Source organism: Hypanus sabinus, chromosome 5 (assembly GCF_030144855.1).
Source record: "Hypanus sabinus isolate sHypSab1 chromosome 5, sHypSab1.hap1, whole genome shotgun sequence".
Taxonomy (NCBI): domain Eukaryota; kingdom Metazoa; phylum Chordata; class Chondrichthyes; order Myliobatiformes; family Dasyatidae; genus Hypanus; species Hypanus sabinus.
The window spans coordinates 29,432,209-29,446,591 of NC_082710.1; the positions used below are offsets into that span (position 1 = coordinate 29,432,209).

Consider the following 14,383-nt stretch of genomic DNA (forward strand, 5'->3'; position numbering starts at 1 on the left):
AGTCAGGCAGCATCTATGGAGTGGAATAAGCAGTTGAAATTTTGGGCTGAGACCCTTCATTGGGACTGGAAAGGAAGGGGACAGAGGTTTCCTGAGATGAACTCGGCCAGTTCCATCATAGGTTCCATCAAGAGATGATGTCTCAGGAAGGTTACGTTCATCTTCTAAAGACCATTGCCATCCAGGCTATACTGTCTTCTCGTTGCTGCCATCAAACTTGAGGTACAGGAACCTCAAGCCTCAAAGGTCAAAGTCCATCAACAGCTTCTTCCACACTGCTATCAATTCTTGAACTGACCTGAAAGTCCTTAATTCTGTCTCCCTAATTCTTCTGACTGTATTTCCCTAAGGTTGTTACACTTTATTTGTTATATTTCTGTTATTACAAGTATAATTTATATTAAGTTATGTAATTTATGTTGTCATGTTTGTAATGTATTGTGCTGCTACAGCAAAAAGCTATACCCTGGGCACATATTCGTACCTATGGCAATAAACTTGAAACATGATGCATGGTCTCGATTCGAAACGTAAACCATCCCTTTTCTTCCACAGATTCTTGACCCACTGCCCTCTTCCAGAGTTTGTGTTATGTTCCAGCTTTTATTTCTTCTGTGGTATACCATTCTATTTCGCGAAACTGAATACAAATGAATACTGATAGCAGAGAAAAAAAGAATGGATGTAAATTCAGCTTTGCTGACAAGCCTCAATGTCTTACTGATACTTTGTGAGGGTCAGGTTCGGCCTGATACAGCGGCATACAACAGTCTGTTCTCCTTAATTTATGAGATTGCGTTTTAGGTGAATAATCGACAGTGAAATGGAAAAATAACCTAATGTATCTTAATCCTATGTTTTAGCTAGTTTTGCAGATCAAGGGTGAAAGATTTGAAACGGTTTTGGAGCATTCCGTTTCTGTTGGTTCTAAAACGAATTTTGACTTCACGAGAAGCGCGGATGCGAGCGCGGTATTTTGACTGCGTCAGGTTGCCATCGCTGTTGGAGCAGCATGGCGGCGTCGGGAGCGCCGATGAACGTGAACAACGAGGTGAGTAGGAGTAGGTGTTGAGTTAGGGAGTACTACTGCGATATTCGCTTCCGCCGGGGGCCGTTTAGTTTATTTCGTATCTCCTTTTATGTTCGGATTTGGTATCCAGAGACAGTAACCGAGTCGTCAAGGGAGTCAAGCAGATACGGAGGAGCCGCATCCGCACGCCTTCTGTAACATGAGCACTTGTTTCCTTACCATTCACTACATGTTCTATATCCCTCTTCTGTCTTTGCTGGTAATCGAAAAATGCCATGCGGCCCAGAGTTTTTCACCATATGACTGAACTTCTGTGTCATCAATATTCCTCTCACCCCCTCCCCACACACACTCCTGATTTCTCTTACAATCCAGAAAATCTGCAGCTGCTGGAAACCCAAGCAACAAACACAAAACGCTGGAGGAACTCAGCAGGCCAGGCTGTATCTATGGAAAGGAGTACAGTCGACGTTTCAGCCTGATTTCCCTTTTGTTTTTCCTTTCCTAAATCAGTTCCCAGCAGCGGTGAGCAAAGCTCTAAGGGCATTTTACACTTTAAAGGTGCTATACAAACCCTAAGCTTTTGTGACTGTGAATCTACTATTATCGAGGCAAAGCTGACCTGTGAACTGTGTGTTGTGGAATCCTAACATGCCTGTACAGGGGTATTTGTGGAATTTTCTACAACTTAATTTGATACTCTATTTTATAAACATTAAACTGCTTGAAGTAAACTGCTCTGCGAGCCTATAGAGGTAAGGTGTAGAGAGGTTTTGTTGGCTGCATGCTGTGTAGAGCCTACTCTCCCCTTGGCATTATGGGGTCTGCAAAGAGTAGAGCCATCAGGACCATTACAGAGGTTGCTGAACAAGCCTTCAGATGGCATGGATCAAGAGATGTGACCTGTGGACCAAAGCCACAGCCTGATCAGCCTTGGCTGGATCACCTGGGCAAGGTTGTGCTGAAAGACCCGAAACACCTGATGACCCAGGTTACATCATTGCATCCTGGGACATGTCTCAGCACTGTAGTTTGACATTTGCAGGCTCTTTTACTTGCTCTTTTTATTGTCTTACACTAACTTATTTGGTAAACTTTGAGGTTAACAACCTTGCTTTAAAGAAACTGCCTATGAAACAACAAAATTGAAAAAAAAATTGTTTATACTTTGGATTTTGAGTATTTTGTATACAGCATGTTTGGCAGCATCTTTAAAGAGAGTGGACATAATTTAAATCTTTAATGTGACTTATATTTACAGATGCTGAGGTATATTTCAAAGTTTTCTGAAAGAATTGCAATGGATTTTACATTGTAGCTAGGAAAATATTGGAACAATTTAGAGATGGTTATTAGTCAGGAATCATTTTAAAATAATTTTGTTTGGTATACTTTGCTCCAAGATCAGGTGTACTGATCCCTTGCGAATTTTCCTTCAGCACGTTTTCTACAATGGCAATTGTTGCTGGTTCCAAGTCACTGTAGAAAATGATTTTGAGCCATACGGATTGTTTCTGTGGAGTCAATTGGAATTAATCAATTGAGGTTTTGGATTTAGTATAAAATTGGTCTTGATAGTCAAACCCATTCTAGCCTTACTTTTCCATCAATGCAATACCCATGGTAACTGGGAGTTTCTCTTACATCTCCAATGTGTCCATCTGTCTGGTGGAATTTTGATTGATCACATTAAGCTGAGCCTTGCACCTCACATCCAGTTCATTAACAACGTTGTTTATTTTCATTTCCTGAACGTCATTTGCACTATTTGCGTGTTGCTCCCACTTACTCTGCTAAACTAAATGCATGGAGCTCTAATTTGTCAGTGTACTCTCGGGTAACTGTTACATCAAATGAAAAACCCTTACAACCATTCCCCTACCCCCATCTTAACAGAATGTGTAACTCAGCTGCCAATTTCTTCAAACTTTCCAGCCCTTGTTCCAGTTAGTGCTTTAATTTTCTCATTCTGGAAAATTGAGTTCAGAAATCAAAAGCTTGTATTTATAACACAGCTAAAGGTGATTAAATAATTCAGTGTGTTTCAGGTAAATATCTAAAATGTAGCGAATGTAAAATGTTGACTAAAAGCATGTATAGTAATGACAGTACTTTACAGAGGCATTTTGGGAGCTTGGACTCCAGATAGCTGAAAGCTTGGCTGCTGTTGGAGTGATAAAATCAAGAACGCACAGTAAGTCAGAAATATAGGACTCTGTGGGGTTAGAGATGTGAAAGGGTAAAGGAAAAAGGGGGAAAAAAACCTGCAATAACAGGGTCTAAAACAGAACCAGGATGCATCTGTGCACAGAGGAGCAGTCGGTGTTTCAGGTGGAAGCTCCTTCCTCAGAACATAGGGTGACTGTCAGGAGGAATAGAAATGTGAATAGGCAGTTAGCACAGAGCACCCGTGTGGCCATTCCCCTCCAAGTAATACACACAAAATGCTGGAGGAACTCAGCAGGCCAGGCAGCATCTATGGAAAAAAGTACATTTGATGTTTCGGGCCGAAACCCTTCGTCGAGACTGGAAAAGAAACACTAAGGAGTAGATTTGAAAGGTGGGGGGGGGGGGGGGAGGGAGGGGAGAGAAAAGAATGCCAGACAATAGGTGAATCTTGGAGGGGGAGAGATGAAGCAAAGAGCTATGAAGTTGATTGGTGAAAGAGACAGAGGGCCATGGGGGGAAAAAAAAGGAGAGGGGGAGCACCAGAGGGAGGTGATGGGTGGCCAAGAAGATATCATGAGAAAGGGACAAGGGGATGGAAAATGGTGAAGTGGGGTGGAGGCATTACTGGAAGTTCAAGAAATTGATGTTCATCCCATCAGGTTGGAGGCTACCCGAACAGAATATAAGGTGGTGTTCTTCCAACCTAAGTATGGCCTTATCCTGACAGTGGTGTTGTGGGGGTGGAACTGGACTCTCTGATGGTGGTGTCTGAAAAGAGGATGCTGTCCAAGTTGCATGCCATCTTGGACAATATCTCCCATCCACTCCATAATGTACTGGTTAGGCACAGGAGTACATTAAGCCAGAGAGTCATTCCACCGAGATGTGACACTGAGCGGCATAGGAAGTCATTCCTGCCTTTGGCCATCAAACTTTACAACTCCCCCCTCGGAGTGTCAGACACTCTGAGCCAATAGGCTGGACCTGGACTTATTTCAACTTGGAATAATTTACTTATAATTATTTCTGGTTTTATTTTGCTATATTTCTACTCTATTCTTTGTTGGTGCGACTGTAACAAAAGCCAATTTCCCTCAGGATCAATAAAGTATGTCTATGAGCAGTTCTCTCGGAAAGTTTTCTTGGTCTTCCAGACCTCAACTTGACTTTCACCGTGCCTGTTAACTGTCATTTCTTAATTACATTACGAACCGAGGAAACAGCTACCTGAAAATGCTTTGCTATTTTCTTATAACCTGCTTTGTGGGCATCAGAATAATTTTAGAGGAGCCCACGGCTGCTAATTGTTGGGACAAGGTTTGAGGAGTCAGGCTATTTATAAAGCTTTGAAATTTGCATCACCTGGCCTTTCCTAACGATGACTGTGAACAAGCCACAGCCCTAATAAGCTAATTAAGGTCTGAGACCTTGGTAAAAGTTATCTGAGAGCTCAAATCTCTGGGGATGCCCAAACATTTGCATGGTGCTCCTTTCCTTTTTTTCACTCTAAAATTGTACAAAACAAAAATAATACACTAATTTTGCTTAAAATGTTGAAAAGAATGTGTCATCTTTAACTTTATGACTATTGGAGATCAGTTCATCTTCTACTCACTTAACTATTCACAGTAATGGAAATTTTGACCAGGAGTGTCCAGACTTTTGCATGCCACTGTATATAGGCATGCGTTAGTCTCGCGAGACCACAGATTTGTACCTTGGAAGGTTTCCAGGGCACAGGCCTGGGCGGGGTTGTATGGGAGACCAGCAGTTGCCCATGCTGTAGGTCTCTTTTCCACGCCTCCGATGTTGTCGGAGGGAAAGGCAAAGGCCAATACAGCTTGGCACCGTTGTCGTCGCAGAGTAATGTGTGGTTAAGTGCCCTGCTCAAGGACACAACATGTTGCTTTAGCGGAGATTCGAATTAGTGTCCTTCAGATCACTAGACCAATGGCTTAACCACTTGGCCATATGCCACTAGTATCCAAAACAGTTGTGGGGGGGTGACCACCTAGGGGAATGTTTCAGAGACAATGTTACTGGCATTGAGCATGAGTCTGTGGTGCAGAAAGGAAAAAAAAAGGAGGAAGAAGGGTGTGGTAGTGATAGGGATTCACTAGTTAAGGGAACAGACAGGAGATTCTGTGCACTTGAATGGGACACTTGAATGGTATATTGCCTCCCATATGCCAGGGTCAGGGTCGTCTCGGATCGCGTCCACAGCATTTTGGAAGGGGAGGGAGAGCACCCAGATGTTTTGGTACATATTGACATAGTAAGGAAAAGCAAAGAGGTCCTGAAAAGAGAACTTAGGGAGCTAGGCAGAAAATTGAGAAGCAGGATTTCCAGGGTAGTAATTTCTGGTTGCTGTCCTTATCATGTGCCAGTGACGGTAGAAACAAGATGATTTGACAGATTAATATGTGGCTGAGAAGGGGCTAGGGCTTCAGGCTCTTGGATCATTGGGATCTCTTCTAGGGGAGGTATGACCTGCACAAAAGTGATGTGCTGCACCTGAACCTGAGGGGTACCAATATTATCATGGGCAGGTTTTTTAGGGTTGTTGGGTTTGGTTTAAACTAATTTGGCAGCGGGTTGGGAACTGGAGACTCAGGATAAGATGGATGGTAAAACAGCAAAAAGCAGTCAGACTGTCAGGAAGGGCAGTCAGATAATAGGACAAAATTGCAGGCATCGGGGTGAGTATCAGCGTATTAGGGATGCAGAATCAAAAAGGGTAGCAAATACAGTACTTATGTTGTATCTCAATGCATGTATTAAGAAATAAGGTGGATGATCTTGTTGCAGTATTACAGATTATCAGGTATAATGCTGTGGCCATCACGGAATCATGGCTGAAGGATGGATGCAATTGAGAGCTGAATGTCCAAGGTTACACATTTATCAAAGGAATAGGAAGGTAGGCAGAGGGGGTGGCATGGCATTGCTGGTTTTTAAAAAAAGGCATCAAATCAGTAGAAAGATGTGACATAGGATCAGAAGATGTTTCGTATGTTCAGTTAAGAAACTGCAAGGTTAAAAGGACCCTGATGGCAGTTATATGCAGGCCTCCCAGCAGCAGCTGAGATGTGGACCACCAATTACACAGGGAAATAGAAAAGGTGTGTCAACAGGGAAATGTTATGATAGTCATGGGAGATTTCAACATGCAAGTCCATTGGAAAATTCAGAATCAGATTTATTATCACTGGCATGTGAAGTGAAATTTGTTAACTTAGCAGCAGCAGTTCAACGCAATGCATAAAATGGAAGAAATAATAAATAAGTAAATCTTACTCAGTAGACTTTATCCAGTATACGTATAAATCTATTGAATAGATTAAAAATCATGCAAAAAACAGAAATGCTATATTTTTTTTAAAGTGTGAGGTAGTGTCCAAGGGTTAGATGTCATTTAAGAAATTGGATGACAGAGGGGAAGAAGCTGGTCCGGAATTGCTGAGTGTGTGCCTTTAGGCTTCTGTACCTCCTACCTGATGGTAACAGTGAGAAAAGGGCATGCCCTGGGTGCTGGAGGACCTTAATAATGGACGATGCCTTTCTGAGACACTGCTCCCTAAAGATGTCCTGGGTACTTTGCAGGCTAGTACCCAGGATGGAGCCGACTAAATCTACAATCCTCTGAAGCTTCTTTTGGTTCTGTGCAGTAGTGCCCCCACTACCCCAATACCAGACAGAAATGCAGCCTTCAGAATGCTCTCCACGGTACATCTACAGAAATTTTTGAGTGTATTTATTGACATACCAAATCTCTTCAAGCTCCTAATGAAGTATAGCCGCTGTCTTGCCCTCTTTATAACTGCATCAGTATGTTGGGACAAAGTTAGATCCTCAGAGATCTTAACACCCGGGAACTTGAAACTGCTCACTCTGTCCACTTCTGATCCTTCTGTGAGGATTGGTATGTGTTTCTTTGTCTTACCCTTCCTGAAGTCCACAATAAACTCTTTTGTCTTACTGACATTGAGTGTCGGGTTGTTGCTGTGGCACCACTCCACTAGTTGGCATATCTCACTCCTGTATGCCCTCTCCTCACCACCTGAGATTCTACTAACAATGGTTGTATCGTCAGCAAATTTATCAATGCTATTTGAGCTATGCCCAGCAACACAGTCATGAGTACATAGAGAGTAGAACAGTGGGCTAATCACACACCCCTGAGGTGTGTCAGTGTTGATCGTCAGCGAGGAGGATATGTTATCACCAATCCTCACAGATTGTGGTCTGCCAGTTAAAAAGTCGAGGATCCAATTACAGAGGGAGGTACAGAGGCCCAGGTTCTGCAACTTTTTAGTCAGGATTGTGGGAACGATGGTATTAAATGCTGAGCTATAGTCAGTGAACAGCATCCTGACGTAGGTGTTTGAGTTGTCCAGGTAGTCTAAAGCCATGTGAAGAGCCATTGAGATTGCATCTGCCGTTGACTTAATGTGTCAATAGGCAAATTGCAATGGGTCCAGGTCCTTGCTGAGGCAGGTTGGTCATAGATCTCGAGAGTGTGTTTGTGGAATACCTACAAGATGGCTTTTTAGGGCAGTTGGTCATTGAGTCTACTAGGTCAACTATACTGGATTGGGATTATGTAATGATCCCAGGGTGATTAGGAAGCTTAAAATAAAATAACTAATTGGAGGTAGTGATCACGATCTGATTAAGTTCAACTTGAATTTTGATAGGGAGAAAGTAAAGTCTAACATAGCAGTATTTCAGTGGAGTAAAGAAAAATACTGTCATATGAGAGAGGAGTTGGCCAAAGTAGATTGGAAGGAGATGCTGGCAGGGATGACAGCAGAGCAGCAGTGGCTTGAGTTTCTGGGAGAAAATGAGGAAGGTGCAAGATGGACATATTCCAAGAATAAATAAATACTTAAGTGGCAAAATAATGCAACTGTGGATGACAAGGGAAGTCTAAGCTAATGTAAAAGCAAAAGAGAGAGCATACAATGAAGCAAAAATTAGTGGGAAGTTAGAGGATTGGGAAGCTTTTAAAAAAAACCTACAGAGAACAACTAAAAGAATCACTAGGAGGGAAAAGCACTATGAAAGCTAGCTAGCAAACAATATCAGAGTAGGTAGTAAAAGCTTTGTATGTTAACAAAAAATTAAAGAGAGATGAGAGTGGATATAGAACTACTGGAAAATGAGGCTAGAGAAATAATAATGTAGGACAATGAGATGGCAGATAAACTAAATGAGTATTTTGCATCAGTCTTCACTGTGGAAGATATTAACAGTATGCCAGAAATTGAAGGGTGTGAGGGATGAGGACTGAGTGCAGTTACAATTACAAGGGAGAAGATGCTCAAAAAGCTGAAAGACCTAAAGGTACCTAAGTCACTTGGACTAGATGAACTGCACCTTGGGGTTCTGAAAGAAGTAGCTGTAGAAATTGTGAAGGCATTTGTAATATCTTTCAAAAATCATTGGTCTCTGGCATGATTCCAGAGGACTGGAAAATTGCCAGTGTTACTCCATTTTTTAAGAAAGGAGAAAGGCAACAGAATGGAAAATGTAGATTAGTTAGCTTGACTTCAAGTGGTTGGGAAGATGTTGTGAGTCAATTGTTAAGGATAAGGTTATGGAGTACTTGACACAAGGCAAGATAGGACAAAATTAGCATGGTTTCCTTAAGGGAAATCTTGCCTGATGAACATGTTGGAATTCTTTGAGGTGTTTGCAAGTAGGATGGGTAAAGGGGATACAGTGGATGTTGTATGTTTGGACTTCCAAGTTGAGAGGCCATGGTATTACAGGAAAGTTACTGGCATGGTTAGAGGATGGCTGATTAGTAGGAGGCAGCCAGTGGGAATAAAAGGATCCTTTTCTGTTGGCTGCCAGTGACAAGTGGTGTTCTGTAGGGGTTGGTGTTGAGACTGCTTTTATGGTGTATATCAGTGATTTAGATGATGGCATAGGTGGCTTTGTTGCCAAGTTTGCAGATGATGCAAAGATTGGTGGAGGAGCAGGTAGTGTTGAGGAAGCAAGTAGGCTACAGAAGGACTTAGACAAATTAGGAGAATGGGTAAGAAAGTGGCAAATGAAATACAATGTTGGAAAATGCATGGTCATGAACTTTGGTAGTAGAAATAAACGTGCAGACTATTTTCTAAACAGAGAAAATCCAAAAATCAGATGTAAAGGAAATTGGGAGTCCTTGTGCAGAACACTTTAAAGGTTAACTTGCGGGTTGCGTTGGTGAGGAAGACGAATGCAATGTTGGCATTTATTTCAGGAAGAATAGAATACAAGAGCAGGGATGTGATGCTGACGCTTTATAAGGTACTGGTAAGTGCTCACCTTGAGTATTGTGGGCATTTTTGGGATCCTCATCTAAGAAAAGATGTGCTGGCATTGGAGAGGGTTCAGAGGAGGTTCACAAGGATGATTCCAGGATTGAAAGGGTTATCATGTGAGAAACATTTGATAGCTCTGGGTCTGTACTCGCTGGAATTTAGAAGGATGGGGTGGAGGGGATCTGATTGAAACCTTTTGAATGTTGAAAGACCTAGTCAGCGTAGATTTGGAAAAGATGTTTCCCATAGTGGGAGTGGATAGGACAAGAGGGCACAGCCTCAGAATAGAGGTGTGTCCATTTAAAACTGAGATGCAGAGAAACTTCCTAGCTAGAAAGTGGTGAATTTGTGGAATTTGTTACCACAGGCAGCTGTGGAGCCCAGGTTGTTGGGCTATTAGGTTATGGAGAGAAGGGCAGGGAGTAGGGCTGAGGAGGAGTAAAATGAACAGCCATGATTGAGTGACAGAGCAGATTCGATGGGCCAAATGACCTAAATCTCTCCTTGTGTTTTATGGTCTTGTAAGAAAAGAAGCTTTTCAAGCTGCAGGGAGGGGTGATGTCTCAGATAGGGTAAAACTAAGGAGATAAACTTCAAACAAAGTTATCAGGTTGGTGATTGAATTGGAGAAGTGAGAACATAAACAAAATAATGTAGGAGTTGTGAAATGCAGAAAGGCATGAGGCCAGACTAGGCACTTTTTCCACTCCTAATGGGAAAAGTGGAAAATAAAACAAATAAGTTGAGGTAATATCACAGGTACTTGAAAGTTAAATCCCTGAGGAATCCTAGTTATAGAATTCAGGAAGATGAGGTGCTGTTCATCAAGCTTGTATTGGGCTTGCTTGTATCATCACAAAAGGCCACAGACCAACAGGTCAGAGTGGCACTGGGGTCAGAGTGTGAGAGTTATGGTGGCAGGTAACAGGAAGCTCAGGGTCACCCCTGCTGACTGAACGCAGATGCTTAACAATGCGATTGCCCGTATGCATTTGAATTATGTATTGTGTTGAGTTGATGCTGCTAAGTTAACAAATTTCACGTCACATGCCAGTGATAATAAGCCTGATTTTGATTTCTCCAGTATAGGGGAGACAGCATTGTTAACGTTAAATGAAGTAAACTAGACTGGAAGAAGAGCAAGTGAATTAATTCATTCTTTCTTTCTTTGTTGCTAAATCCAAGATGTTTCTCCCACTGTACAGGGTAAACCAGTGCCTCTGAATGTTAAATGTTTGTAAGTGGATTTATTCTTGAATTGAACAGTTGAATAGAGTAATAGCATAGATCTCTGTCCTAACACATTTGTGTTTATTTCTGGTTGATATGCCTTCTGAAATAACAACTAGTTGAAGTCTTGCAGTCAGTTTAGTTTACATTAAAAACATTTTTAAAAAGTAAATTGAATGTTACAGGAATTGAAGGATTAAGCTGAGCTTTACTTGTCACATGTACGTCAAACCATGCAGTGTTTGCATCAACAACCACCACAGTCTGAATATGTGCTGGGGCAGCCGGCATGCATTGCCAGCATAATGTCCACAACTTACTAACCTAACCCATACGTCTTTGGACTGTGGGAGGAAACCCACGCAGTCACGGAGGGAAGGTACAAGCTCCTTACAGTGGCTGGAATTGAACCCTGATTGCTGGCTGTATTAGATGTTACGCTAACTGCTTTGATACCATGCTACCCTACTTTAATTTTTCTGTTAATTACTTACAAATTATTGGCAAGAAATTGTTACAAAAGGGTGTAGGTTGATGGGACTAAGCAGTTTAAGTGGACTAGATGGGCCAAAGGACTGGCTTCTGTGCTGTAGTTTTCTATGACTCTCAAGATTAATACTGCATGAAATGCATAGGTTTCTTATCAGTTCTATTGGCCAACTATGTAGTGTTTTCTTTTGTTTCTTTTGCACAACTTGCATTGTAAGTGAGGTATGGTGTTTCTTGGCCTCTGTTGGTCAGGGTTGACCATGGATATTGCATCCTAGCTGTCTAGGTATGCAAGCCTAGGCAGTACAATATAGAGAGCAAGCTGTTGCTCATTTAGCCAGCTCCCCCCTCTCCATGCAACTGATGAACTGAAAGGAATGGCAGAGACCAAAACAGTTTGGTACCAGCAGCATTAAACTCAATGTAGGACTGCCTTATGGAATCCAGCTCCGCTTTTTTTTCCATCTGGCTTTACTCCCAAAGCTTTCCCCATGAGTGGGTATAGCAGCAAGGCAGCAGAGGCTGAGAGCGGAGTTTTCCTTCTCCTAGATGTGCTGCCAACTGCAGCTGATGAGCCCCATCTGCCCAAAGTGACTGGTTTTAAGGCTCCAATAACCTGCCATTGCCCCTTCTGCTGTCAGTAGAAATGGTTCTGCTGGGCTGAGTAGCTAAGCCACACAGGAGCTTGACTTGTTTGTCGGGCTACTTGAGGCACACCATTGGGAGCATTTAATAGGTAGTGGGAGCTGTCCCCATTCCTATCCCTGGCTATGACAACTTTAAGGAATCTATTCAGCAGATGCTGCCTGACAACTACGTTCCTACAATTGTATTTTATTTTGCTCCAGATTCCAGCGTCTGCAGTCCTTTTGTGTTTCTGGAGTTAACACTTCTTCCATAGTTGGGTTCTGGCTTGTTGAGTATTTCCAGCTTTTCTTTCTGTTATATCATCACCTGTGGCCATGTTGTTGGCAATGATGGTGAAACAGAATGATGTGTTTAATGAATGAAGATACCAGAGTATTAGCAAGAAAATTAATATGTAATGTTATCACTCATGCCTTGTGGCTTGGATTGGGTAAGACTTAACGAATATAAGTAGCAGGAAGATCATAAGACATGCAAAAAGTTATCACCTTAGCTAAATTTTAGCCGGTCTTGAAACTCACAGATCCACAGATTGAAAGTGGTGACTGGTGCATTCTGTTGAAGTACAATGAACAACTGATGATCCACTGAGATTTCAGTGTCTACAAGCCAACAAAGAATGTTGAGATAAACCCATAGTAGGCACACTGGAGAGTGAAGAGATGAAACAGCCCCCTGTTGAAATTTTGACACGCTGTAGTGAAGTAAGTTCATCAAAGCTAGTGTTTAGAATTGTGACAAGGTTCTAGATCTGGAAATTGATAAACAACAGGGAAACAAGGCCTTTAGCCCACTGAGTCCATTCTGCCAATCAAGCACACACATGAACTCAAAACATATTAAATACTATTCCCATTTTATTCTTGTGTTCCAATAAACTTTACCCAGATTCTACCAGTCTACATATTGGGATGTGGGAGGAAGCTGGGGTGCATCCAGAGGACACCCAGGTGGTCTTGGGGATAGTTTGCACCCTGACCGGATCCAAGGCCAGGATTAAATCTGTGCAGCTGGAGCTGTGAGGTGGAACTCTGCTGGTAGTAACACTTCGCTGCTTCTGGGTTGGACCAGCAATGATGACCGTAAAACTGATGATTGAAATGAAATCCAACTGGTTCAAACACATCCTTACAAAAGGAAATTCATCATCCTTGTGTAATCCTTCTTTAAGACTGCAAGCTTGTAGTGAAGTTGGTTAACTCTAAACTTCCTTACAAATACATTAGAAACTCACCTACCTCAGGGCAGTTAGGAATGTGCCGTCTCCATCATTTTAGAAATAAGATTATGTGACTTTGTTCTGAGAAATACCTTGGAACACAAATTATCATAGAAGAATTGGTAGATGTGGTGATTTCTTCAGTTTATTATTATTCCTTGTACCAGAGGGTATTGGAGGATGAATAAGCAGGGTTGTGAAAACCAGCAAATTGAAAAGCACATAACAGCGAGGGTGATCAGAATCAGTCCTGGATGGGAGCAGATTATAACTGGTGCTGCATACTGCAATTTCCTATCTGAGCAGCTGAACAAAACACATTGAGGAGTTTTCAAGTTCCTGGACATCACCAGCACGGAGGATCTATCCTGAACCCAGTGCACTAATGCAATCAAGGGGATATGTGGTGGAGAACATTCTGACTTGATGCAATACAGATTGGTATGAAACCTCTTGATTGTAAGAGGCTGTAGGGTGTTAAAGACTCGGCCAGTTCCATGGGCACAACCCTCCTGACCATCAGAATCAGTGGCATGTGCTGGGAAATTTGTTAACTTAGCAGCAGTACAATGCAATACGTGATAATGTAAAAAGGAAAAAAATAGATAAATAAGTAAATAAGTTATAGTAAGTATATTAATGTAGATTGAGTAGATTAAACATAGTGCAAAAACAAATAACATCTACATTTTAAAAAAAAGTGAGGTAGTGTTCATGGGTTCAATGTACATTTAGGAATCGTATGGTAGAGAGGATGAAGCTGTTCCTGTCCTGAATTGCTGAATGTGTGCCTTCAGGCCTCTGTCCCTCCTTCCTGATGGTAACAATGAGAAGCAGGTATGTCTTAGGTGATGGTGGTCCTTAATAATGGACATCAAGTTTCTGAGGCACTAGTCCTTGAAAATGTCTTGGATACTAAGGAGGCTAGTACCCAAGATGCTGCTGACTAATTTTACACTTTCTGTAGCTTTCAGTCCTGTGCAGTAGCGCCCTCCCATACCAGAGAGTGATGCAGCCTGTCTGAACGCTCTCCACTGTACACCTATACAGTGTGTTAGTTCAGTGTTTTAGTTAACAAACCACATCTCTTCAGACTCTTGATGAAGTATGGCGCCTGTTTTGTCTTCCTTATAGCTGCATTGGTAACTTGGGACGAGGTTAGATCCTCAGAGATCTTGACACCCAGGAACTTGAATTCGCTCAAACATCTTAAGTGCCTCAGGAAGGCAGCATCCATCATTAAGGACCCTTTCCATTCGGAGCATGCCGTTACTATCATCAAGG

General features: G+C 42.1%; 1 protein-coding gene across 1 annotated transcript in view; it reads left to right on the forward strand.

Moving 5' to 3' along the window:
• The first annotated feature begins 989 nt into the window (after positions 1-989).
• Positions 990-14,383, forward strand: part of srfbp1 (serum response factor binding protein 1) — a 195,306-nt gene continuing 181,912 nt past the window's right edge. Inside the window, exon 1 of the mRNA XM_059969637.1 lies at positions 990-1,051. Coding sequence (XP_059825620.1) covers positions 1,013-1,051 — 39 coding nt within the window. The 5' untranslated portion in view covers positions 990-1,012. The remainder of the gene's footprint in view (positions 1,052-14,383) is intronic.